This window comes from Bombyx mori, chromosome 22 (genome assembly GCF_030269925.1).
Source record: "Bombyx mori chromosome 22, ASM3026992v2".
NCBI lineage: Eukaryota > Metazoa > Arthropoda > Insecta > Lepidoptera > Bombycidae > Bombyx > Bombyx mori.
The window spans coordinates 4,919,822-4,946,080 of record NC_085128.1 but is presented as its reverse complement, the minus strand read 5'-3'; the positions used below and the strand labels follow the sequence as shown (position 1 = coordinate 4,946,080).

Below are 26,259 nucleotides of genomic sequence, written 5' to 3'. Positions count from 1 at the left end.
AACGGTTATTGCATAATGACCTTAAACAATTCATACGTCAGTTTGTAGCGAAAAAACTGTAGGGATCACGTGAAAAACACGTAAACATTACGCAAATAACGGCCGCAAACGTATCTGCCATTCGAAATAAACCTTTGGCTAGGGTTAAAACAGAAGCGATCTGTTCTGCTTGAATTTGTAATAATAAAAAAAAATGTACAGAATTAAAAAAAAACCCTTTTAATAATTTAAAGCCGAAAAGTTAAAAGTGGGTCACTAAAAGGTGACGTTACAAAATTATATCTATCAGTTGGGAATGAAGCCTGTTTTAGTCTTCTTCATGAAACATATAAAAAAGGTAGGGCAAATAAATAATGAGCCGAAACGACTGGCTACTGCTATACCGCCAATTTCAATCGCAATAGTTTATAGCGTTTCTGTTAGGACCTCATTCATTGTGCCTTCGACCTGAATTCGCAAGATGCATTAAGTACTGAAGCCTCCACCTGTGTAGAAATACTCCTGTGCCCAACTACAAGAATAAGCATAACAATATATTGCGTCAAGACTGAACACGAGACCCAAAAATATGGCACGTGTTGTCATTCCAATAATGCAATGTATCGAAATAACATTCCCGACCTGCGTCACCGAAACCCCAGCCGAACATTTCCATTGACACGTTCGCGTAATTAACGACCATGCAAAACATGGGCTTTTTAGTCATGATACATCGTCATTAAACATTGGAACATGTCCAAAGTGCCGCGAACATCTCACCGTGTCTAGTTGATGCCGATTGCTCATTACGAATACGGATTATATTATATTTGACAGTTTAAAGTCCAAACATGTTTTTTTAATTCTGATTGTGTATTGGTAACTAGCCGTGCCGACATCCGGTAATGTCTTCAATACAAAAATTTCAATCTTTTTTTTTAAACATTTTATTGTGGATCGAATTATGAATATAATTTTCAAATCCACTTGAACACTCACAAAAAAAATTAAACAAAATCGGTCCAGCCGTTTAGATGAAGTTCAATCACATACACACTCACACAAGAATTATATAAGTATATTTAAAGATTATTTCAAATTCGTATGTTTACGTTGATATATTATGTATGATGTACGTCATATGAGTTAATAAAATGAAAAACAATCTTTATTAAAACAAAATGAGACATACAGACTATTTTGTTCAGAGAGAATGCAATGTACTTTATGATATTAATTATTTAAATATTTAAATAAATTATGAAAATGTCATAATTTATTTGAAATAATCTAAATAGCACTTTAATTTAAACAAAATACAGTGCAAATATAAATCTTAAGCATACTTTGCGCTAGTCAAAATAACAATATTTATTTTATAAACAACAATCTCTAGAATCCAAAGTCACAGGAATTTGTTTATCATAAATTAACTTCGAGGCGGGGGAAGCTGTTTGTGTTGTAATGCAAAAAAGTCATGTGATCGTTTTAATGATCTATTAGAGTGGCTATAATAAAATCAACACGTCATTGGACCGTTATAAAATATCAAGATTATGTTCGCATACTATCGTGAAATACTTTATCGCCGTGTCACGTGAATTTTCTGGGCCTTGCTAAAATACATAGATAGAATGAGTCGAGACTGCTTTTTATCCACTGCCCTCTTCAACGGTATTTGAGTTATGTTACGTAATGATATACATATCTGCATGTGTGTTCACGTTCTTTATTTTAAAACTCAATTTAATTTAAACTAGAGGTCCCGCAGTAGTCGAAATTCGACTATAATTAATTGGAATTGTAAGTTTGTACACTATTATGATTGTATTTTATACTTCTATAATCACAAATTTCGCCAAGGCTACTCTATAAAAAAATATTAATAAAGACAAATATTGTTTAATTTTAATATATTCTCAATTTGACCACAGACGTCAAGAACAAAAGTTTGACAATAAATAGTATGCATGCGTTAGTGCGTCAAATACATGGTATGTAGTGTGTGTAATGTTTCCTTTATTATTTAATGTATCTTTTATGCATTATTTAACAAAAAATATTAGCATTGTGCACTTCTCTATATTCTCTATAAGTGTGGAAAATTTCATACTCCTCCGTCCGCGCAATTTTCGTAAAAAGGGATACAAAATTTTTGCTTCACGTATTAATATATAGATTATTAAATGTTATTTTTAAATAGCACATTCAATTAAAATATTTTGTGTTATACACAACACTAGTACACTTTACTGATTAATTTGGTTTAATAATACTCTTACATAATTCGCGCTACTACTGTATTCGGTTTTTTTCTTCATTTTAATGCAATATTAAATTCTATGCGAGATATTAGTTTTTTTTTTTTTTTTTATAATAAAATATTTAAAAAAATCAGAGGTTAGACCACAATAAAAACATAACTTACAATATATTTTCAGATGATTCGATTCCGTAAAAAACAACACAATCTTTGCAAAATTTTGATTTCCACATTATTTATGTAGTAGAAACCTTAATATTTAAAATAACGCCTATCTAACGATACCACAGGAAGCTAAATGTGAATATTTATTTATTTATAATAATTAGGTTCACGTTTGGATCCATCCCTAATAGCTTTTTTATATTTCTTAAACATGAATGTTATTCACACATTCTATACAGATGTATAGAACACATTACAGTACATGTCAATAGAGCACAATTACTTTCTAAATTAAATCCATTCAGTGCTAATAATCGTCGACCAAACCAATTGCTGTGATGTACAGATGGACGGCCGACAAAATGATGTTATATATATGTATATATCTATAAAACATTAAAACCAATCACAATTTCGTAAAGTTGAAATCATACATTTCCGACGTTACGTTCCTGTGTCGAGAGTCGTGATTCTTATAGAGTACTTGTACTACTTATTTTTATGTTTGTTATGTTTTTTTTTTTATCTTTGTTACCTCATAACTTTTGAGTGGCTGAATCGATTTTGATAATTTTTATTTATTAGAAAGCTGACGCTTCCCGTGTGGTCCCATTACAATTTAGTCCAGTTCTGATAATGGTATCCATGAGAAAACCATATAAGTATTAAAATTGCATTAAGTACGTGCGCGACAAATAGATGAATAACTCAGTAGCCCAATATCACGCCAACCGATTTCGATAATTATTGTTTTTAGTGTATATTAATTTGTTTTGGAATATCTTTTTTTTTTCTATTTGAAGTCGGTTTTTGTTAAAGCATATCTATTTACAATTGAGTCGTCTATTATCAAAGGTGGCAATCTGTGCATTTGGACAAAAAAATGTTATTGATATGTCAATACAGATTGATTTGAATATAATCGTCTCCTTCAAAGAATATGGTTCAAAACCTGCATTAAATAAAGGTTAATACTTAACCTGTTATTTATCTAAGATGTCGTTCAGAAGAGTTTTGTGACTGCCAATGGAATACAAAGTCAATAATTCGTTTTTCTGATTTACCAATAATTGTCCAAAAGTCACATTGCCGGCTTTGATAATAGTCGACTCAATTATTTTGGATCTTAACAAGACTAAACGAGACAGATTGCCGTATCTAAAACAGAAAATTTAAAGGTTATGTTTTCACAGAATCCGCTACGAAACTCGAAAACAGTATACTAGAGATTGTTGAACTGTTTTCGTGCTATATATTTAGATTTCCCCTAGTCTCGATATCAAAGCACGTGACTGTCGACTATTGTTTGTTAAAACAAAATTAATCGTCTCGCATACTTCGTTAGCGACAATATAAAAGTGATTTACGCGAACCGGCAGCGTCCCCGTCCGAAATAGATTCTTATTAACCTTCAAAAAAAAACACGTAACCAAGAAAATTGTGAAGCATCCGGCTGGGCAACACCTTGATTTGTTTGACATTTACATGACTGCGGTAAAGCCACGCCGAGAGCATCGCTAAATACATAAAGATCAATATTGATTAGCGCTATGTCTGTCGTGCGTTAATGGTATTATCCGAAACATGGTCCCTAATGCCGAGTTTACATTACGAAATTAGTGTCATGCATGTTGAGCTCAGTTTCACGAAAGTAGTTTCGATATACGCGAAAGTAATTTCGTTAAAAAATTAGTGTCGCGAAATCCACAGTATCGCAGTAACCATGGCGCCGTTAGCATCAAAGCTATAATTTGCTATATTCAATGTAGCTAAAGAAATGCTTATATACCTATAAACTTAAAAAAAGACTATCAAGAAAAAAAAGTTGGTAGATTCGAGGATGGTCAACAAGAAGGCATTTAGGTGCAATGAAGTTAGTCTCTGAATTAGCAGATGAAGATCCTGAGAGTTATAAAAACTATTTTCGAATGAGTGAAGATAATTTTGATTTTTTACTATAGGTGTTTCGGGACCCTTGTCATTGATATTCATTAATAAGATCTATATTTTTTTCTGTATTCCATCATTGGTTTGCCATTTTCGACGCTTGAAGCGCGTCCGAACTAACAATACACACGTCCGCACAGCGCAGGCCCTTTCGCGACATTAGTTTCACGTCGCGTTTACACTATGAAATTAGTTGCATGACATTCATTTCACCAAAAAATCGCGCAGGGCACGAAACTAATTTCCATGCATGAAATTAATGCATGCATTACGAAAGTATTAAATTACACGTGAAACTGTTAGTAAAACTAATGTCACAAAATTAATTTCACTAATTTCGTAATGTAAATTCGGCTTAAATACCCAAAAACAACAACATCATTAAGACGTTTATCCTAATCCGTACGGTAAATTGGGCGGAATCGGGACCCTTTCCAAATCCAACACATTTTTTTTTAATTTATTAGATGGATGGACGAGCTCACACCCCACCTGGTGTTAAGTAGTTACTGGAGCCCATAGACATTTACAACGTAAGTGCGCCACCCACCTTGAGATATAAGTTCTAAGGTCTCAGTATTAAAACGGCTTCACGGCAGAAATAGGCGGGGTGGTGGCACCTACCCGTGTGGACTCACATGAGGTCCTACCACTAGTAAAAAATTCAAAATTAATTAAGTAAAATTTTCAATGGTTTTTCTTAGGGTAATACCCCTGAAGTTAAAACGGTTCCGAAGGCTTAAATTTTTATATACGATGCGTTATTATACATAGTTCATTACAAAATATCCACAAAACCTGAAAAACTGTGGGTGAATCAGGTTACGTACGGGGACAATAGAGTTTTTCGATAGGGCTAGCACTATTTAGTTGTTAGGTAGATACCTAACTTTAGGTAATTAACTTTTTAATGTCTTTAATGAGTTACCAAGCTTTCATGACTAAATTAAACTATTTAATATTCTAAAACACTAAATAAAAGTCGTTTTCAGTTCAACAAAGTTAAATCTAACAACTCAACAAAAGTATTGTGACTTCCCAGATTTGTCCCTATTCTAACTCTAGTCTCTATTCCCCCCAATCTACTGTACCCCATTATGCGGAACCTCCAGGATAGGGGGAACCTCCAGAAGCGTAATCACTGGTGGTAGGACCTCTTGTGAGTCCGCACGGGTAGGTACCACCACCCTGCCTATTTCTGTCGTGAAGCAGTAATGCGTTTCGGTTTGAAGGGTGGGGTAGCCGTTGTAACTATACTGAGACCTTAGAACTTATATCTCAAGGTGGGTGGCGCATTTACGTTGTAGATGTCTATGGGCTCCAGTAACCACTTAATACCAGGTGGGCTGTGAGCTCGACCACCCATCTAAGCAATAAAAAAAAAAAACAAAAAAAAGCATGTTGAGAAGACCCTTTGCCTGTGACGTTATATCTATCATACTTACAAGTTTGTATTCTTCGTGTCTCCAACGGCCAATACGGAACAGAGATCGGACAGCAGCGACTCGGCCATTTTATTCGAAGCTCCGGGCTTCTCACTCGTGACTAGATTCAACCACATCGGCTGCAAACGGGGCCCGTACATCAGATCTGTGAGCCTACGAATGTTACAAATACCAATGTCAACAACTATCTAATTAACTGCAATCGAAATAAGAGAAGAGAGGTTCCAACTTTATAAATATATATTTTTATTGGATAGTTTAGCGAACGAGATTATGGCCCACCAGGAGTTAAGTGATTACTGGCTTATAGACTTCACACCGTGAATGCCATCACCCACCTTGAGCCCCGCGATCTCAATTGTTAATTACGCATATACAATTTTTGTGGTTTTGATTTTTGTTACAAAAATTATATCTTCATAGTCCGCTGAGTCATTTGTAAATATTGTTAAATTCGTATTTCATTAGAAAATGTTATATCCACTTGGAGGATTCAAACACCGTCACAGTCTACACTAATAAGAGCCATAGATGTTGTCGATGATAACAATTTTTTTTCTTCTATACGATCAAATTTAGAAAACCGAAATGAGAAAGATGACTTACAATGAATAATAATACTAAAACATAATATTTAAACGCGAAACGAACGATTATATTAACAACTAGCGACCCGCCCACGCTTCGCTTCGGGAACTGCAATGTATTATTGATTATGAAAATATCCGGTCACTGTCCTCGCCGAACCCGTCGCTTGCGATGAAGGGCTCGACGAGTATATTAACTCACAGATACAGCCCACTGAGTTTCTCGCCGGATCTTCTCAGTGGGTCGCGTTTCCGATCCGGTGGTAGATTCTACGAAGCACTGCTCTTTCTAGGGCCAGTGTTAGCAACAATCCCAGTTTGAGCCCCGTGAACTCACCTACAAGTTTAGTAAATCTAGAATAGCCCCTCGAGGTTACAAAAATAGGTACGAAAAAAATATTAAAATAAGATGGTAGATTTTTTTTACCTATTTATTTGACACCTATCATTATAATTTGGGTAATTCAGACTTTATAAATTATAGGCCTATAGGTTATACTGATGTGTAAACTATATTATTCTAAAGTTTCATCAAAATCCACCCAGTAGATTTTGCGTGAAAGGGTAACAAACATACATCCATATATTCTTACAAACTTTCGCGTTTATAATACCTATATTAATAGGATTAACATTTATATTGGAGGTTCAGGGATGCTTAATAAATTTATCGGAACATTAACGCGATCAATTCGGTTTTAATATCGGACTTTTGATGTCACGGCTGAGCGATGGCCGAAGTGTCAGTTCTTAACGAGCTATTGCACCGAAACTTCACGATACTCTTGAAAGTTCATTCGCATACGTAACAGTACGTTTCATATAAATATATTACTTTTTGTATCTTCACATTAATGACGCTGTCGACACAGTCGTCGTTCGGGTCATTAGCAATTGCAATATGCTGCCAAATATAATGGAACCATCTTCCGTTGTGTATATTGAACGTGAAACCACATTATCAATTGTTCGTTTATTCCTGTACCGAAACAAGGAGCCTATAAAGCAAACGGGATTTAAAACGACCAACTTTAGAAATTTTTGGGGGTAACGAGAACAGAAAGATTTTCCGCGGGTGTAATATTGCTTTAGTTTAGACCGATGATGTAAATGTTATTGTTCGAAACTTGTCTATAAACTTATACTGTATATACTTGTATATAAATTTAATTTACTGTATGCACGGGTAAACTGGCCCAGTTGATGAGATACCGAATATCCGAGACATATATGTATATTCGACTTTATGGTGTTGTTTATCGAATGTCCCACACTTTGGACCGGAATATGTAATTGCTTCGCGGCCAATTAGGCAGGTTTTTTTTTATTGCCCGTATAGGCAATAATATAATAATACGGCCCACCTACGCTAACCACTCACCATCGAGTGGTTAGCGTCGCTCATGGACGTCAGCAATGCCAGGGACAGAGCCAAGTCGCTGCCTGGGGTTAAATAAACGTTGGCGAGATTCAAACATCTGTCAAATATCTTATGTTCTATGATGGCTACCCACTACACACACATTGCGGCATTCATTTTCTACCGCCTCCAGTGACAAATTAACACCGGCGAGCCATGTACCCTACCCAACTAAAGCAATAAAAAAGATGTTGTCTAAGACGAAATGCTTTAACTTACCATTTGGCAGCGTCTTCGGCTGCTCGATGCAAAGTCGACACGAAGGCCCCGCAAGTCCCGGCCGCCAGTATTGCAAGCCTTAACCTACACACCATGGCTTGGAGTTGTGGTGAGTGCTCCACGCAACGACGTACCAAATCCCTGTTAACGTTCACGATTTGTTTTATTCAAAGAACCGAATTCTAGGGATAGTTTTAAAGCGCTGACAATTTTTATTGCTCAAACGAGTGAATAGCTTCAATAACTTCACAGCCCACCTAGTATTAAATGATTAGACATAGATATCAACAATGCAAATGCCGACACTCACCTTGAGACAAAGTACTGAGTCTCAGTTCTATAGTATAATAGCTATCTCGTGCTTCAAGCCGGAGCGTTACTGCTTCACCCAAAAATAGGCAGGATGGTGGCCACTACCCGTGTCGTCTCACAAGACACCCTACTATCAACCTCATCGAGAAAGACATGTCATAGAGCTCAGGAAACATAGTTAACAATAAAACACTATGTTAATGAACGCAGCAGTGCCAATAAATAGAAATGAACTCGGCTCTAACAGTGGATACAATCTCAGAATTGTCTGTCGCATATCACGATTTAATAAACATTACTGCTTCACGGCATAAATAGGCAGCCACTGACCACGATCATCCGGAAGTATCCATAGCCAGTGTTATTTCAACGCCTTCAATACAACATACTAAACATAAATAACGATACGATTTTTAATACCTCGTCCCATACTTACATATCCGAAGAGTCGGTCATGGTTATAAGAAGAGCCAGCCCTAGCTTGTTCTTCTTTTGAACTGCCGATGCCGAACTACTCGTGATGCTCTCACTTGTACCACTTGTCGAGCTGTTACTGTATACCTATTATCAAAATAGGACGTTCAATGAATTTTTTTTTATAGCATAGATGGATGGACGAGCTCACAGCCCACCTGGTGTTAAGTGGTTACTGGAGCCCATAGACATCTACAACGTAAATGCGTCACCCACCTTGAGATATAAGTTCTAAGGTCTCAGTACAGTTACAACGGCTGCCCCACCCTTCAAACCGTAACGCATTGCCGCTTCACGGCAGAAGTAGGCAGGTTGGTGGTACCTACCCGTGCGGACTCACAAGAAGTCCTACCACCAGTATAAAATTTAATTAGTGATGTAGCTACGATGATTTAGATCAAGGATGTTACCGATAATTTACTAGTGTTCTTACTGAGCGACCACCGAGGTCATCACGCAGTGAATTTCGGCCATAAGGTCGAAATCATTATTGTACATATTAGAAGCATGTCCATCCTTCCTCTGTTACCAGAACACACTTGTTTCGCTTGACCAACAGTAACAAAAAACCGAAGCTCTTCATGATAATATTCCGCTGTGAACCAGAACAAACCAGCATGCGACCGCGGCCTACTCTGGCTACTGCTAGCTCACTATCATACATTGGAGTGGCACCTCCATTTCCTTATCCATTTTCCTATCTTCTACCTTCTGCCGATGTACCAAAGAAATTGAGAATTATGTATCAAAGGCAGACTAGACGCTGATAACTAAATTAAGATTTGCGCGTATTGTCTCTGCACTTCCTCAATGACGTGAGAAGTTGAAAAAATGGTTAGTTCGCAACAATCTTAAGGACTTGAATACGAGTCAACAATAATGCAGCGATATCGCAGTTTACAGTCTGGTGCTGTAGGCCTGACTAGTTATCTCTGCTCACATGACAACGATAGCGGTCACTCATGTGACGAAGCCGTCACGCGCTTCACCCTCAGATAATGACAGATAAGCCGTTTGTAAATAAATAATAAATTAATATCATGAAAGCATAATATGACTGGAACTACTTCTATTGCTTTTTTTATTTATTTTCCTCCTATTATTATTTTCTTTTTTTTATTGCCTAGATGTGTGGACGAGCTCACAGCCCACCTGGTGTTAAGTGGTTACTGGAACCCATAGACATCTACAACGTAAATGCGCCACACACCTTGAGATATAAGTTCTAAGATCTCAGTATAGTTACAACGGCTGCCCCACTCTTCAAACCGAAACGCATTACTGCTTCACGGCAGAAATAGGCGGGGCGGTGGTACCTACCCGTGCGGACTCACAAGAGGTCCTACCACCAGTAAAAAAGTACCAGTATTATTTTCGACATTTCGAATATTCCACAGATTTCTTGGTCGCGGCCGACTAAGATGTTATTCGTCGACATTTGAAAACCATGCTAATTACTATCAATTATTATATAGAAAAAAAAAAGAAGACTTTCACGTTTCACACAGAACAAAATAATAAAATGGCAATAAAAAACGCGTGATTAAGCCGTAAAAGTAGTTTTAATTATGTCTATGACACGCGAAAACCGAGGAAAATACTACAATATGACTGCGTAATGTTCAGTTTGCAAGACAATAAAATGAATGTTGAATTTTAAAAAACAAACAACGATATTTGAATTTATGTTGTGTCCTTGTTTCCAAATCGTGATTTATATAAAATTTTGCACGTTTGAGCATTACGCAAAAGCTTTTGGGCCAATTTTGACGAATCCATTTTGGAACGAATGCTTTGTAAGCATAGCCGCCTTGGATATAAATTTCATGATGATTTCCGAATTTTGCAACAACCGTTGCCCCCTCTTATTTGAAATATACTTATACTGGTTGTAGGACCTCTTGTGAGTCCGCACGGGTAGGTACCACCACCCCGCCTATTTCTGCCGTGAAGCAGTAATGCGTTTCGGTTTGAAGGGTGGGGTAGCCGTTGTAACTATACTGAGACCTTCGAACTTATATCTCAAGGTGGGTGGTGCGTTTACGTTGTTGATGTCTATGGGCCCCAGTAACCGCTTAACACCAGGTGGGCTGTGAGCTCGTCCACCCATCTAAACAATAAAAAAATAAAAAAAACTACGAGGCATCAAGGTTGACAGCGCTAACAGGTTTTCAAGTGGGTAATAGTCACACATTACCCACTGTACTGCCCCAGAGGTCGGTGGGTACTTAATTCGATTCTTCCCATCCGCCACAAAAAGTAATAAGGCAATCGATTTCAATTAAGTTCCCCAGCTGATCGCTGCCGAGATTATTGATCCATTGATACGCCAGGAAAGATAGCATTCGTAAGAGCGAAACACCTCTGACATAATTTTCCAGGTTCTCTTTAAACTCTTTGATTAATACAGATGCAGCAAAAGATTCCGGGATTTTAGGCAACATTTATAATTATTGAACCTTAAAACATTTTACTGATGACAATGACCAAAAAAATGTGTCTTGGCTTTTCACGACCACGTATCAAGAGTTTATTAATAAACAAGGATTCCACATGTCCACGACTGCTCTGCCAAGAGTATCAGACTATGATGATGATGATCAAGAGTTATAGTAACACTAAATGTTCACGATTGACTTCCACGGTGAAGGAATAACATCGTGTAATAAAAGTGAAACCCGCAAAATTATAATTTGCGTAATTACTGGTGGTAGGACCTGTTGTGAGTCCGCGCGGGTAGGTACCACCGCCCTGCCTATTTCTGCCGTGAAGCAGTAATGCGTTTCGGTTCGAAGGGTGGGGCAGCCGTTGTAACTATACTGAGACCTTACAGCTTATATCTCAAGGTGGGTGGCGCATTTACGTTGTAGATGTCTATGGGCTCCAGTAACCACTTAACACCAGGTGGGCTGTGAGCTCGTCCACCCATCTATGCAATAAAAAAAAAATTAAAAAAAAAACCCACATATCATGAAAGTATCTTTTCTTGTATTAAATCACCAAAGCATACATTTTAAAATCAAGCTGTTTACAATGCTTAAATAAACTTGTCAATCCATTTAACGTTGGACTTTAAAGGAGCTATTTTTGTTCAGCACTTCGAACACTCAAAATTAAATAGCACATTAACGGGTACTTGCAAAAATAAACTGGTACCTCCAACACGCTAGCAACGTGATCACAAAGCCACGTGATAAACTGGAATTAGGTTATCGTTTAGCCGAAATCGAATGTTTTTTTAAATCCATCAGAGTGTTTGCGAAAATACTGATCTCACGTCATCGGGCTGAGTTATATTTAGAATCATTCATTACGTAGTAGAAAAAGAGACCGCCGGAAGAGACTACAGGGGGGCCCCACCCCTAAGTGTTCCGACTCTTTTTGAACATTTCAACACTATTTTTATTTTTTGTAAACTAAATATTATTGTTTTGCGACGCAAATCTGATGTTAAGTTGTTACCAGCCTCCGTAAAGATCAAGTTAACCATTTCTCAACCACGTCTCAATTTGTATAGCATAATTACAGTTCCAGCTTTGCCTAGCCCCAGCAGAACGCATTACATTGCTCCAAATTAAAATATGCCAATGCAAAGTGAAAAGGGAATACTACTGCAATGCAGGCAAGCAAGTGGCTTGAAGCTTGAATGGGTGAAGAGGAAGTAAGTGGCAGGTGACGAAAAGTTCGACGAGCCAACTAACCCATACACACAGCCCACTATGTTTCCCGCCGGATCTGTTCAGTAGGTCATGATTCCAATCCGATGTTATATTCTACGAAGCACTGCTCATACTAGGGCTAGTGTTAGCAAATTCTCTCAGGTTAAGCCCATTAGCTCACCTACCCGTCCGCGCGAATCTGGAATAACCCGATAGGCTACCAACGAATAAGCATGGAGAAAAACTGGCAGACATCGCTGGACTGGACGTTAACATAATAAAACATTATCGTATTATCATACAATAGACCAACGTTTAACAAGCAAACTCAAGCTCTCGAGGTAAAAATATAAGAATGTCAAAATTGTTTTATACTGGTACTGGTGGTAGGACCTCTTGTGAGTCCGCGCGGGTAGGTACCACCACCCTGCCTATTTCTGCCGTGATGCAGTAATGCGTTTCGGTTTGAAGGGTGGGGCAGCCGTTGTAACTATACTTGAGACCTTAGAACTTATATCTCAAGGTGGGTAGCGCATTTACGTTGTAAATGTCTATGGGCTCCAGTAACCACTTCGCACCAGGTGGGCTGTGAGCTTGTCCATTCATCTAGCAATAATAAAAAAATAAAAATAAAAATTAATCATAATCCATATTCAAAATTACGTGTTTGAAGTTAACGGAATTGAGTTTTAAAAAAAAAAATAAAGAGACACAAGAAAGCACGCTAGGAAGAATGTGCTAAAGACCCAGTGTAAAAAATTTTTGATACAATTGCTAGTCACAAGCAATGTTCTATATTTGGCGACCGGAAATACTACTGATAAAGCTGATAAAGAGTTTTTTTTACTCAATCTTCGTTCAGGGAAATTGATTCAGAAAAGCAAACTGGTTAACCACAGTAATTATGTGTTAAAACCTAGTCATTTTTTATAAACAATTCTTTATAAATGTGTTAGACGATATTCAAATCACAACTAAAAATACTATTGTTTACTTATTTTATCCTCATGTAAACATGTGAACATTCTTTCACGAATATTCTTTAATATTTTTCTTGGAAAAAGTAATATTTTTAACATTTTTATCATTTTAAATATTTATTGTTGGACAGTCTATCTCCATTTTATTTATATTTACATATTTAGACAAAGAGAAAACAATTACAATTTCTCTTTTGTTTGTTAATCGATTTTCTTTTTTTTATTTGTTAAAGTGACTAACGAGTTTTAGTGTTGTCAATAAAAACTTTTTAGAGATAATCTGTTCTTTTTTCAAAATATCGATAACGAAACAAAACAGAAAATGTGATACATAAAATTTATTAGTATTTTGACTTTGAATTTGTGTATCGATTTTGGTAATATTTCGATTAGCCAAACACTTTTCTCGAGCATTCATTTAGCGGTTGGTGACCATAACTACTGAATCGTATGGTTGGAGTTGAAACATTTGAGAACGATAAGCTGGGCCTTAGATGGGATCATTTTTGTTTAGGATACGCAATTTCCCACTAGAAGCGGAAGCTCGTCCACTCGTTACTGACCTGAGAGTCACAGCTGGTCGCGCTGGTTCCATTACTGAAGGCAGTCGGGACGCTAAGGGAGCTGGAACTCTTGTGCCCGAGGTCGAATCTCGTTGCCATGTTCTGGAAGGTCCTACGCTGCCAGCTACCGTTACTCGATATGCTCAGTTTCCGTCCGGGTGGGTCTGTGGACAAAACAATCCATGTAACGAATGTAACCTTTTGTTGCCTTCGAAGGCAAATAAATTTGTGGTTCATCAGTAAGTACCTACAGTCGGCATCAGTGCCCCATTTCGAGAAAGCGGCACAAAACGAAAAACCTCTCATCCTAACCGCCTGAAACTACATTCCCGATCCTGCGGACCAAATGGTAAGAAGTCGACGTCGTTCAAAACACATCATTTCGAATCCTCCCGATCCACTAACGGTGCTTTTAGGTACCTTAAGCACCAGTCATCGTTCTCGTCAAACCCGTCGCTTGCGGCGAAGGGCTCGACGAGTAAATTAAAATTAACCCACAGACAAAGCCCACTGAGTTTCTCGCGGGATCTCAGTGGGTCACGTTTCCGATCTAGTAGTAAATTCTGCGAAGCACTGCTCTTGCTAGGGTTAATGTTAGCAACGTCGTCAGGTTTGATACTCGCCAACTCACCTACTTGTTAGGGTTACGCTGAAATGGCCTCCCAAGGCCATCAGCTTAAGTAGGAAAAAAAGAAAAAAAAACAGGCATCAGCAAATTTCAGAGGCATAACCTGACCACGAACACTTTTATCGAAAGTCATCTGCGTAAATTTCTTTGCATTGTCCGCCTAGTTAACTTCATACAAATTATTTGGGCACATTTATAGCATTTCGGAATATTTTGACAACATTTCAACATCGCAACGTCTCAATGAACATAATGGAATGCATACATAAATGTAGTTTTATTAGTTTAATATAATACTCACAGTGAAGAGAATATATGTCTTCCTGAGGTCTCCCATCGCAGTTTTCGAACATACAGAAATAATCGTGCGTCGAACCGAGACTGCTGTACGGTGAACTGTCCCCGCAAAAACCTGTTTCCCATAACACAAAAACATTTCAGGGAATACATACTGCAAATAATAATCGTGCATAAAAAATCAAATCCGCAAAATTATAATTTGCGTAATTACTGGTGGTAGGACCTCTTGTGAGTCCGCACGGGTAGGTACCACCGCCCCGCCTATTTCTGCTGTGAAGCAGTAATGCGTTTCGGTTTGAAGGGTGGGGCAGCCGTTGTGACTATACTGAGACCTTAGAACTATATCTCAAGGTGTGTGGCGCATTTACGTTGTAGATGTCTATGGGCTTCAGTAACCACTTAACACCAGGTGGGCTTTGAGCTCGTCCACACATCTAAGCAATAAAAATAAAAAATGACATATTTAAAAATTTAATTAACGACTAGCCAATGCCCCTCCAGAGGTAAATCCATATGTAGCAGAAGAAACACGTGTTTACAAACGTGTTCCACACAAACAGAAAATAACATTTTGCGAGTAAAATTAAAAACGTAAATTTTATTAAATAAATTTATAAATTAAAATTACAACATACACTTAGATGAGCCTATTTTTTCACCAATCAGTCAACTAAAGGACGAACATTATTATGTTTTACTTGAAATATTAAATGTTTATCTCAAACTTTTACTGGTGGTAGGACCTCTTGTGAGTCCGCGCGGGTAGGTACCACCACCCTGCCTATTTCTGCCGTGAAGCAGTAATGCGTTTCGGTTTGAAGGGTGGGGCAGCCGTTGTAACTATGCATGAGACCTTAGAACTTGTATCTCAAGGTGGGTGGCGCATTTACGTTGTGATGTCTATGGGCTCCAGTAACCACTTAACATCAGGCGGGCTGTGAGCCCGTCCACCCATCCGAGCAATAAAAAAAAAATAAAAAAACTGGGCGGTTGTGGTCACGTTGTAACTTTGCTCTAACACCGTGCCATAAAGTCGTTTGCCAGTTTAGAACAATAAAAAGGTTTGCCTAACGACCGGCCATATCCATCACCAAGCATTGAGCCAACGTGTCTTTTAATTAAAATTTATTAAAAACCCTTTTACGATTACGTTTTTATTTATGCACGGATTCATAAAACGTTTTTATCAAGAAATTTATAACGAGCACGAACTGACATTGTTTACAGAAAGCTGTTTCAAATCCGACGTAATTTCGCGTTATTAACAACTACAAAAAAAAAAGAAACAGAACCGGCTAATTTGTTTGACCTTCAATATATATGATATCTATAATCGGACGTTCACTATCGGGCGTAGTCCTTTTCGTAAGCTTAACAATCATAATGACATGTTATTAGCCTGGTAAACCACTTACAAACGGATATGGCATAGCCGCCATTTTCTGGCTAAAGAAAAAAACGGATATAGTAATCCGAATGAAACGTTAAGAATAAGTTTCGAGAACAGAGACACTCATCGGTTCTGCTTATTGCGAAAATCGGTTTTATTCGGATTCGTGTGTGGTTTTTTTTCTTGGGGCCTTGACCCGACTATACTTTTTAGAGCCATTCTTGTATTAAGCATTTTAATGTCAAGTATTATTTCAACACGTCTTCGATTTTTTTTCTCCAGATCCTCAAGACACGAAATGTTAATTTTATTTAAATCTTACCTGAATCCCCTCTCCCCATCGAGGAGCTCAACGAGAGAGCTCCCTCTTCATTCATCGTAGGCACGTTTAGAGGCTTAGATTCATTCCTGAGGTAGCTACAGCTCTCTGCCTCGCGCCTATCGTTTTTCCTTTCTCCTCGGCTTATACGTCGCGATGTAGGCACGAAGAATATTTTCGTGCACATTAATCTGTTATATAAAACATTTTACCGTTACCTGCCGTCGGTTGCTATGGTACGACTATAAATTCATATTAACATTAGTTTCAAAAGAAATATTTTTATCAAAAAGTCGGTCCGCACAGACGTCGGATTCAGCAGAGGAAAAGAAAATGGGAAGGATGCGTAAAATTCACGCAACCCATCCCAATCTGCTGACATATACCACCAAACTCTTCGATACCCGGTCGTCATTCGACGACCAGGACGAGAGAGTGGTATGACAGCACGGATAAGGCAGTGATCAGACGATCCAAGCAGAGCGTCGACCACCACACTGTATCCGGCTGAATCAGTAATCGTCAGAAAGTCCAACAGAGAAGGCTCGTGCTCCTCAATATCTGGGATACGCGTGGGCTATGTCACTAGCTGAGAGAAGCCATAGGACAAGGCGAAATCATAGGCAGCCCGACCCGGGAGGTCAGTGGTTCTACACCCCAACCATTCTTGGTGGTGAGCCTTAAAGGCTCCAAGAACCACCACCTCCGCAGATGAGTACTGCTCTCAAGCACGTCGTTAATCGCTTCTTGCGAGTGCTCAGTTAGAGTTGAACCTGCGTCATTGCTGTGGAACCTGTACAAGGTAAGCGTAGATTCGGGTACAACGGATGACCGTGCTTGACATGTTCCCTTTTTTTTATCACTTCTTTTACACTCAGAGCTACATTTGTTCCTATTGGTGCTCTAATCAGGAAGGTTTAACAGAGGTAGCAATAGAATTTTTCAAAAGTCTCGCTTCAGATCTTTTAGCATGCGTGTTTCCTCTTAACGGCAGTGAAGTAGTAATTGATGACGTCACGAAATTGAAGGTGACAGGCTAGTAGCAACGGCAGATACTCGATGCATAAACGGTCGGATATCCTTTCCTTTGATCTCTTCTGGTCTTTCTTTCAAAGTCAACCCTTGAATAAACTTTTTTCTAAGTTAAAGTGTTGGAACAAAATATTTATTTACCTTCTAGGTTCGTCCATGACATGGATTTTCAATGAAACATTCCTGCAGTTCATAGCGACGGCACCGAATATCATCTCACCGAGGACACTCGCGTCAGACGACGGACCCTTGTACTGAACAAAAAAAACATAGTTAAACAATACATACTACATACTAATAAATAAATAATACATAAACATAGTTAAAAAAAAAAACAGAATATATTTAAAAAAAAAATTAAATTTGCGCATCAGCGATTAGGTCTGAATATCTCTTCATAAGCATGCTGATGAATTCGTCGTTTGAAATGTTTTTTTTTTTATAGCTTAGATTGGTGGACGCGCTCACAGTCCACCTGGTATTAAGTGGTTACTGGAACCCATCGACATCTACAACGTAAACGCGCCACCTACCTTGAGATATAAGTTCTAAGGTCTCAGTATAGTTACAACGGCTGCCCCACCCTTCAAACCGAAACGCATTACTGCTTCACGGCAGAAATAGGCGGGGCGAAGGTACCTACCCGCGCGGACTCACAAGAGGTCCTACCACCAGTAAATGAAAATGTTGAATACTATTTAATTTTTTATGAAGCATTATAGAGATTTAGAGATAATTAAAAAGTGTGATGAACTAACAAAATTATGTGAATTATCTTCACGGGCACCCCTTAAACGACAACATTTCGTATACAATCGAGTCGTTATCAATAATTAATAATAATTTAACTCAAAACTATACATATACATCAAATTTTTTTACAAAACATCAAAGAACTGGTTGTGATATACAAAACAGGTTGTCAACAAAACAAAATGCGTGCGTATACGTACGTCATTTTTGATACTAAAAATACTTTTACATTCATAGCTTTGCTAAACCCACGCAACAATTTTGTGTCAAAGAAATTTTATATACACTAGTGGTCGCCCGGTAGTCGAAATTCGACTGTACTTAATTGAAATTATAAGTTTCAACATTATTATGGTTCTATCGTCAAAGATTATTTTATTATATTTTTATAATCACAGATTTCGCCACACTTTAGACAAATATTAATAAAGACCAACAATATTTAATTTGACTACAGACTGTAAGCAATAAGAAAAGTTTGACAATAAAGAAATAGTATGCTTGCGTGTGTGTGTCAAATACATGGTAGTGTGTGTAATGCTCTTTTTAATTGATTTAAAGTATTTTAATGCATAATTTAAAAAAATATTAATACCTGCACCTCTCCTTTATATTTCTCTATAAGTGTGGGAAATTTCATACTACTTCGTCCGAGCAATTTTCGTAAAAAGGGGTACAAAGTTTTTGCTTCACGTATTAATATATAATATATATATGCATGTAACAAAGTCGGTACCTTTTTTAAATTATAATTTACTTTACATTCCCAAGCAAGTTAATACTGATTTACTTTTGAGGGGTTTCAAGCTAATACTAATTTACTTTACATCTTAAAGGAGTAAAATTAATAGTAGGACAGGAGTAAGCTATTTCATTAAACGTTCCAATAATTTTTATTTAAGAACATGTTGCATATTATTATATAGATATAGCTTCGGATATCTAAAAAGCCCGCGAAAAGATCGTATTAATTTGCATCTATTTATGAGCTTCAATTGATACGACAGACTGGACGGGTCGTTACTTCAGTTTTAGATTTGACGCATGCTGTAATAATAAGTGCGTAGTTTTTTTTTTATTAATTGTCATAAACAATTCTGTCTATAAAATTTATAGCAATAGGGTCTTTAAACAAGGCCTGCATTGTGGTTTTACAGCACTGCACTAGAAGATGAAACTCATTCGAAAAACTGTCATAACTCAGACACACAAAGGACCTTAAACTTCACTAAAAATATTTAAATACAATTGTCGCGATATTCAATTCGTTGTAATATTTTACTAATAACATTATTTAGTAGGCAAGGGACCCGTATAGTTTACGTTACCGTACTCAAATTTTCACTCAAAATTAACACGAGATAACAACAAATGAAATACAGTAAGTAATTAGCCGTTACATTTTAAAAGCAGGTTCCATTCATGTCTGCACAGTTGGACGACAGCAGGTGTACAAAACTATAAATAAGAACAATTGTTACGATTCGAATCACGTGATTCCGTACGATAAATGAGACTTTGTCCGTTACCACGAAAACTCTAATATATTCGACAACTCAGAAATAATTGAACGAATATAGAGAGCGATAGAGAGAGAGGGAGAGAGAGCGTCCGGAATGTTATGGCAGACATCATATTCAAGTAAGACCAATATGCTGGGATTCAAATAAGTAATTTTCCGAGGTCCCCAAGGGGGATCGTGAAAACTTGCGCTCTGCACGTTGTCATTATAGGGATAAAACATTAAATGACCGCGTTAGAAGAAGCGGCAGAAATAGGCAGGGTGGTGGTACGTACCCGCGCGGACTCACAAGAGGTCCTACCACCAGTAGGTGTTGGTAGTTAGTGTCATTCTTGTTATAACGCCACCGAGTACCTATACCTATAAGCACTTAATGCCAGATACCTACACCATGAACTCGTTTTCCTACCCAAAGGAATAAATTTTTTAAATAAAATTCAATCTTCAAGGCAATTTAAATAAACGCTAAATTAAACAATAAAAGTAGGCTGCCTTCGTTTTTGCGCTACACGAAATGTTTTAAAAATATCAACTTTGCGCTTTTTTTGACTAATAGTCATAACCGTATGAAAATTTCTTAGAGCGTCCATTAATTAGTGTCCAACTAAACAGCACTAAAAGCTCGAGTACACAACCATCAATTCTTCATCTTCCTTATAAGGTAGAGCAATGGAAATGTCTAACATATTAAGTGGTCTAAATTTAGATCGCGCAAGTGTATATTTATGAACGAATTGAGTCTTGTGATCGTAACGAATAAAGATCCGTTCGTTTATTTTTATAACAGTAAAGAGAAGTATCATAAAGATACAATTTTTTGTATGGACGTTTTAATCTAGGAGTGATTTATGATATACGTAGGTTTTATTTCGTATTCTTTGTTAAGTTTATTTTTTTGTAAACCTATTTCAAAAAGAAGAAAATTTCTCAATTAGACTATTGTTTTCATTCTTTTCTTTATGTGTCCTCAGAATATTTTTTCTAGGTTTTTTTATTGCTTAGATGGGTGGGCGAGCTCACAGCCCATCTGTTAAGTGGCTACTGGAGCCCATAGACATCTACAACGTTAATGCGCCACCCACCTTGAGATATAAGTTCTAAGGTCTCAGTATAGTTACAACGGCTGCCCCACGCTTCAAACCGAAACGCATTACTGCTTCACGGCAGAAATAGGCGGGGCGGTGGTACCTACCCATGCGGACTCACAAGAGGTCCTAATTAATCCAGTAATCCAGTAATTACGCAAATTATGATTTTGCGAATTTGATTTTTATTACACGATATTATTCCTTCACCGTTGAAGTCAATCGTGAACATTTGTTAAGTACGTATTTCATTAGAAAAATTGGTACCCGCCTGCGGGATTCGAACACCGGTGCATCACTAGATACGAATGCATCGGACGTCTTATCCTTTAGGCCACGGCGACTATATTATTTTGAAAGCTGATGCCTTTCATGTAGTTCCATCAAAATTTTATCAAGATATAAGAGTAGTTTTTGAGATATACGTAATAATGCATACTCCTTTGACTTCGACTACATTGATAATATTTTCATTTAATCTGTTGAAGTCTGTTTTATTTCATGTTAAATTCCGTAGTCAAATTTCGCTTAACAAATTCGACCTAAACACTTTCTATTTATTCTGTCAAAGCACGCACTCGGCGGCAATTGGCACTACGAGTAACCATAATCATACATTAAAATTTGGAAGTTACGTGTATTCTATAAATTGCAACACAACACGATGATTTGTAGAGGAAGATATGTAATGAAAATTACTGAATTAGAAATAAAAAACAAATCTATGAATTTGTTTTTATCGAAATATCAAAGTCGGCGAGGTGTGCGAAATGTGTACGTACAGTATATGTATGTAGCAAGCAAATAATTTTTAAACTACTAAATAAGTACTGTAAGCTAGAAGAAATCTAAACCACTTTAACTTGACGCGATAGCATAAGCCCAGACTCGTGTGTATCTAACACTTTATGAACTTTAGTGTAAGTAAATACAAATAAAAATTAAAAAAATAGACTATAGGCTGGGTGGTGGTACCTACCCGTACGGACTCACAAGAGGCCCTACCAGCAATAATTACGCAAATTGTAATTTTGCGAAGTTGATTTCGCGAACATTTATTAAGTACGTATTTCATTAGAAAAATTGGTATCCGCCTGCGGGATCCGAAGACCGGTGCATCGCAAGATACGAATCCGGGCGTCTTATCCTTTAGGTCACGACAACTTTCTACTTGTACCTAACTTTATAACTAAAGGTCCGTTTTATTTGGTATCAGCAACAACAATTCAACGTTTTTAATCGAGCTTCAGTATATTTACCCCATTCAAATGGCTGAAGAAGTGTTTTTGTCATGATATTTTTCTAAATTTTAAACTTTAAATGGGTCTCCTGTAAAGTAGCAAAGATGTAGCTTAAACCAAATAGGATTTCACCTATATAATTAGATAGTTATTAAAATACATATGTATATACTTTACACAAACTAACAATAAAATTTCATTACTATACACACCCACACGGACAATTGACGTTATCATATAGTTTTTAATGTTCTATGTTTGCTTTAGAATTAATGCAATCACGATTATCTACTTAACGTTGGAATAAAGTAAAGACGTAAATTCCAAAGTGGTATGTTTCAATCTCTATGGATTTAATATCGACCGTCGTATCGAGCCGTATCGAGCGTACCGCTCCGTCAATGGCGGAGAAAAATATTCGAGAATTTGTCATTCATTCGGATATTCTAATGGAGCATGTATGAAGGACATTGGAAAACTATAATATAAATAAAAAATTTAGGTGATATATACCCTTCCGATAGAAAGGTGATATTATAACTAAGATATTCAGATGAACTCATTTTTTTTAAGAGATGGCGATTTGTGGATACTTGTAAATTGGGTATAATTTACAGTTTTTTTTCTTTCTGCTAGTCTGTTTGTTTTCCTGCTGATTCATTGCTTTGAGCATCATTCAAAATGCAAAAGCCTCATTTGGTTAATACTTTCGTGAAAGTATAGTAATAAACTTGAACCTAGATAAATGTTATCTCAGTATCATGACAAAAACCACAAGACCCATCAATTAAATACTACAACAAGGACAAAAAGTTTTGTAAACTCAAAAGAAATATTATTATATTATATATAAATGTAACATAGTGACATATCAATTTGTTTGTGATACTACAATTAATAATTACTTAATTAAAACTATTTTTACAGTTTGATCTTGTAATAATTTTTTCATTTTATTTTTTGCTAATGTTAGGTAATTAGTATCTTCTAATTCATTAGAACATATTTAATACTTATAGTTTACTTTTATATTTTTTTAAGCAACTGAATGTTTGCAATGTGTAAAAATTACCTAAAAACCAATTAGTATTAATCATTGTATATGATGATGCCGCATTAAATCTGCTATCACTGAATAGATATCACAATGTAAATGCCACTACCCACCTTGAGACTACATTCTATGTCTCAATTATACAGCAATTACACAAATAATAATTTACACAGATGTAGATTAATTATATGACTTTATTAATTTGAAACTGCAGTGCCTTTGAGATTTGAACGTTGGCATAGATACATCACTTGGAAACTCATCCCTTTGACTCCAACTTGAAACTATAAATTATGTAAAACTTACCAAATAACTGAATCCATCTGTGACCTCGACAATGCATGGCAACTCATCTGTCTGCCTGAATGTGGGCTTATCATTTTTGCCGGCAGGTACTTTTTGTATGGATGAGGAATCAAATAGAATCTTCCTGCCTCTCCAGTCACACTCTTTAAATAAAAGCAATCGAACTTGCTCTGAAGTTATTTGGCAGAACCTGAGGAACAAACATATTTTTGAAACATTTAAGTCCTGTCCTTTAAGCATTTTTTAAATAGCTTTTGATACCAACACTGAATGGTGAATACAATACAAACAAGACACTATTTAAATAAGGAGGTAGGTAATTCTTCAACAGTGGATATCTTATGACAGACTATTTTGTACATTGGGATTTTATTAAATTTTTGGTCTCCGATATTTCAGGGGGCTAGCCAAACTGCTATCTATTATTGTTAATGCTTGTAGGGAATACACAAATGTCTAAGGTTTGATATAAGCTAGACCTCTTTGACTAGTTCTCCCTCATTAGTTTAGTTATATAGTGGCGGTATGAGTTTTATTGATTCTGTACCTCTATACCTCAATGTAAATAAATATAAAAATCCACTATTAATAAATAATATATATTATCATTTAAAATCATCTGATTTTATCATCATTAGGATTTTATAGATAATTTCTAAATTTATTATAATAATGACTTTAACCAAATACATCATAATTATATGCTAATTATAAGGTTTGCTGCACACTACAGTCATTACTTATTGCTTAAGTAGGTAAACAATAGAACTTTCTCTCAGCTTCTAAGACATTGTAAATTTATTTTTCTTTAAAACAAACAGGTTTGGACTATCATTGTCACTGGTTGATTAGCATCACTTGTCATGTAACTATTGCAAAAGACACCAAGTTTACACTGTTCTATGCAAGACACTGACACGAGGTATTTTTACTCGACAAAACTAGTTTAGAGAAACTACACAAAATAAATTAATTACCTAAATTTCATTTTATATCATGCTCGGTCCAGCTGGCCACACAGCTGTTCCATATAAAATCACTATGGTAACAACTAGTCAATATTAAACACACAAAAAAATGCAACAGTAAAGTTTAAGTTCACTAAGACAATACAAAGAACAAGCGTCTGTATATTATGGAATGTGCTGGTGTAATAGAGCCTGTTCGCGTGTAAATAATAAGTAAACAGAGAGACCGACCCGCCCCTCGACTAGTGACGTGATCGTGTTCGCCTACGCCCGCTGCCCGCGCCCCGCACTCTAATCACATGTTCCGCCGCGGCATTGTAGTGCAAGTAGTGCCAGAGTGGCTTGCGTCGACATCGTCAACGAAACAGATGTTAAGAACCACGACCCTGTACACGACCATCCAGATCGGCGCAACTAACGTCTGGCACGGCACCACTGAAAACGGTTCGTCAACCCTGCAGAGCATGCTGTACTACTACAAAAGAGAAAAGAACTTTGAATGAAAACGTATTTCTTTTATGATACTGACGTACCTGTCCCGGTTTCGCTTCTCGTGAATATCAATACCGAGTTTTTTACTTCTATGAAGCAATTTGTCTAGAAATGCCATTGTGTCAGCATCGAAACATTAAGACATCTTCGCGCAGGTATTTACCTGGCATCTTTATGTTTAAAATTATTAGCAAAAAGTTGAATCATTACAAAAACATTTAAAAAACTAATTTTTTAACTTTCAATTTGTAAATGTAAATATTTAATCTGACAGATCACGTGCCAAAGTCATATGATTTGACATAGATATTTTATTTAACTTATTTCAAGCTTTTGATGAGGCAAAGGGTACACAAGCATTTAAAATTATGTTTGTAATTATGTATTTATTTATTTATCGTATGGCATTCGTTTACGCTGCGTGGTTATAATTGAAATTTACAGTTTGTGATTAGGGTTTTATAATTGACGCAGTGTAGTTGGAACCGGGAGATCCTCAGGAGGACAGTTCGGTTGCCAGGTTGTTGCACTATTAGCACCACCCAGGGGTCACGTGTAGGGTAGCGGTGGGTAATCTTCTACGGACGTTATGCAACTTCGACCCCTAGTATGAAATATGAAAAATATATTATGTATGAAACCTAGGAAATATCCATTATGCAAATTATAACAAAAAAAAAAAGAAAAAACATAACTCTAAGTATAATAGTTGGAATTCTGAATAGTATAAAATGGTAAGTTTTCTAAGTACTTATTTAAGAACCTGGAAACCCAAGTCATCTGTGTTTTTAATTCGCATGAACTGCATTCCAATTTCTGCACTCTAATCTAAGTTTAATTTATAATTGTTGAAATCACCATGTACCATACTTCCAACCATAGATAATATACTTAATATTTAAGGCCGTCAGCTGTCAAAGTCAGCTGACTTATTTGAACAGCAACATTTCATGTTTCATTTTTATTTTTTAGCTAAATTAACTTACCTTACCATTTATTCCATTTAAAAGGCCAGGATTTTAGGCTTTCGATTAGGAAGCTTAATAAACTCAAAGACAATTACAATGAATTACTAAGGAATAAGGAAGAAAGGTTGATTGTCTTGAACTTAGTACCTATCTACTGAATACACTTACTAAATTTATTCACTATTCAA

The 26,259-nt window shown here is 36.6% G+C and overlaps 1 protein-coding gene and 1 long non-coding RNA gene across 3 annotated transcripts in view; one reads left to right on the top strand and one right to left on the bottom strand.

The window, feature by feature from the left end:
• Positions 1–26,041, bottom strand: part of LOC101745586 (folliculin-interacting protein 2) — a 32,756-nt gene extending 6,715 nt beyond the window's left edge. The window contains exons 1-9 of one of the 2 annotated variants that reach the window (XM_004931924.5): positions 25,145–26,041; positions 23,644–23,833; positions 17,824–17,936; positions 16,654–16,841; positions 14,943–15,053; positions 14,014–14,177; positions 8,774–8,898; positions 8,026–8,166; positions 5,800–5,952 (exon numbers count right to left, since the gene is read on the bottom strand). In XM_004931924.5, coding sequence (XP_004931981.2) covers positions 5,800–5,952; positions 8,026–8,166; positions 8,774–8,898; positions 14,014–14,177; positions 14,943–15,053; positions 16,654–16,841; positions 17,824–17,936; positions 23,644–23,833; positions 25,145–25,221 — 1,262 coding nt within the window. In that variant the 5' untranslated portion in view covers positions 25,222–26,041. Of the gene's footprint in view, positions 1–5,799; positions 5,953–8,025; positions 8,167–8,773; positions 8,899–14,013; positions 14,178–14,942; positions 15,054–16,653; positions 16,842–17,823; positions 17,937–23,643; positions 23,834–24,620; positions 24,883–25,144 lie in introns of those variants that run through there. The other variant, XM_004931925.5, reaches the window with a different exon arrangement.
• Positions 24,921–26,259, top strand: part of LOC134200953 (uncharacterized) — a 75,870-nt gene continuing 74,531 nt past the window's right edge. Inside the window, exon 1 of the long non-coding RNA XR_009976085.1 lies at positions 24,921–25,055. This is a non-coding gene — a long non-coding RNA (uncharacterized LOC134200953). The remainder of the gene's footprint in view (positions 25,056–26,259) is intronic.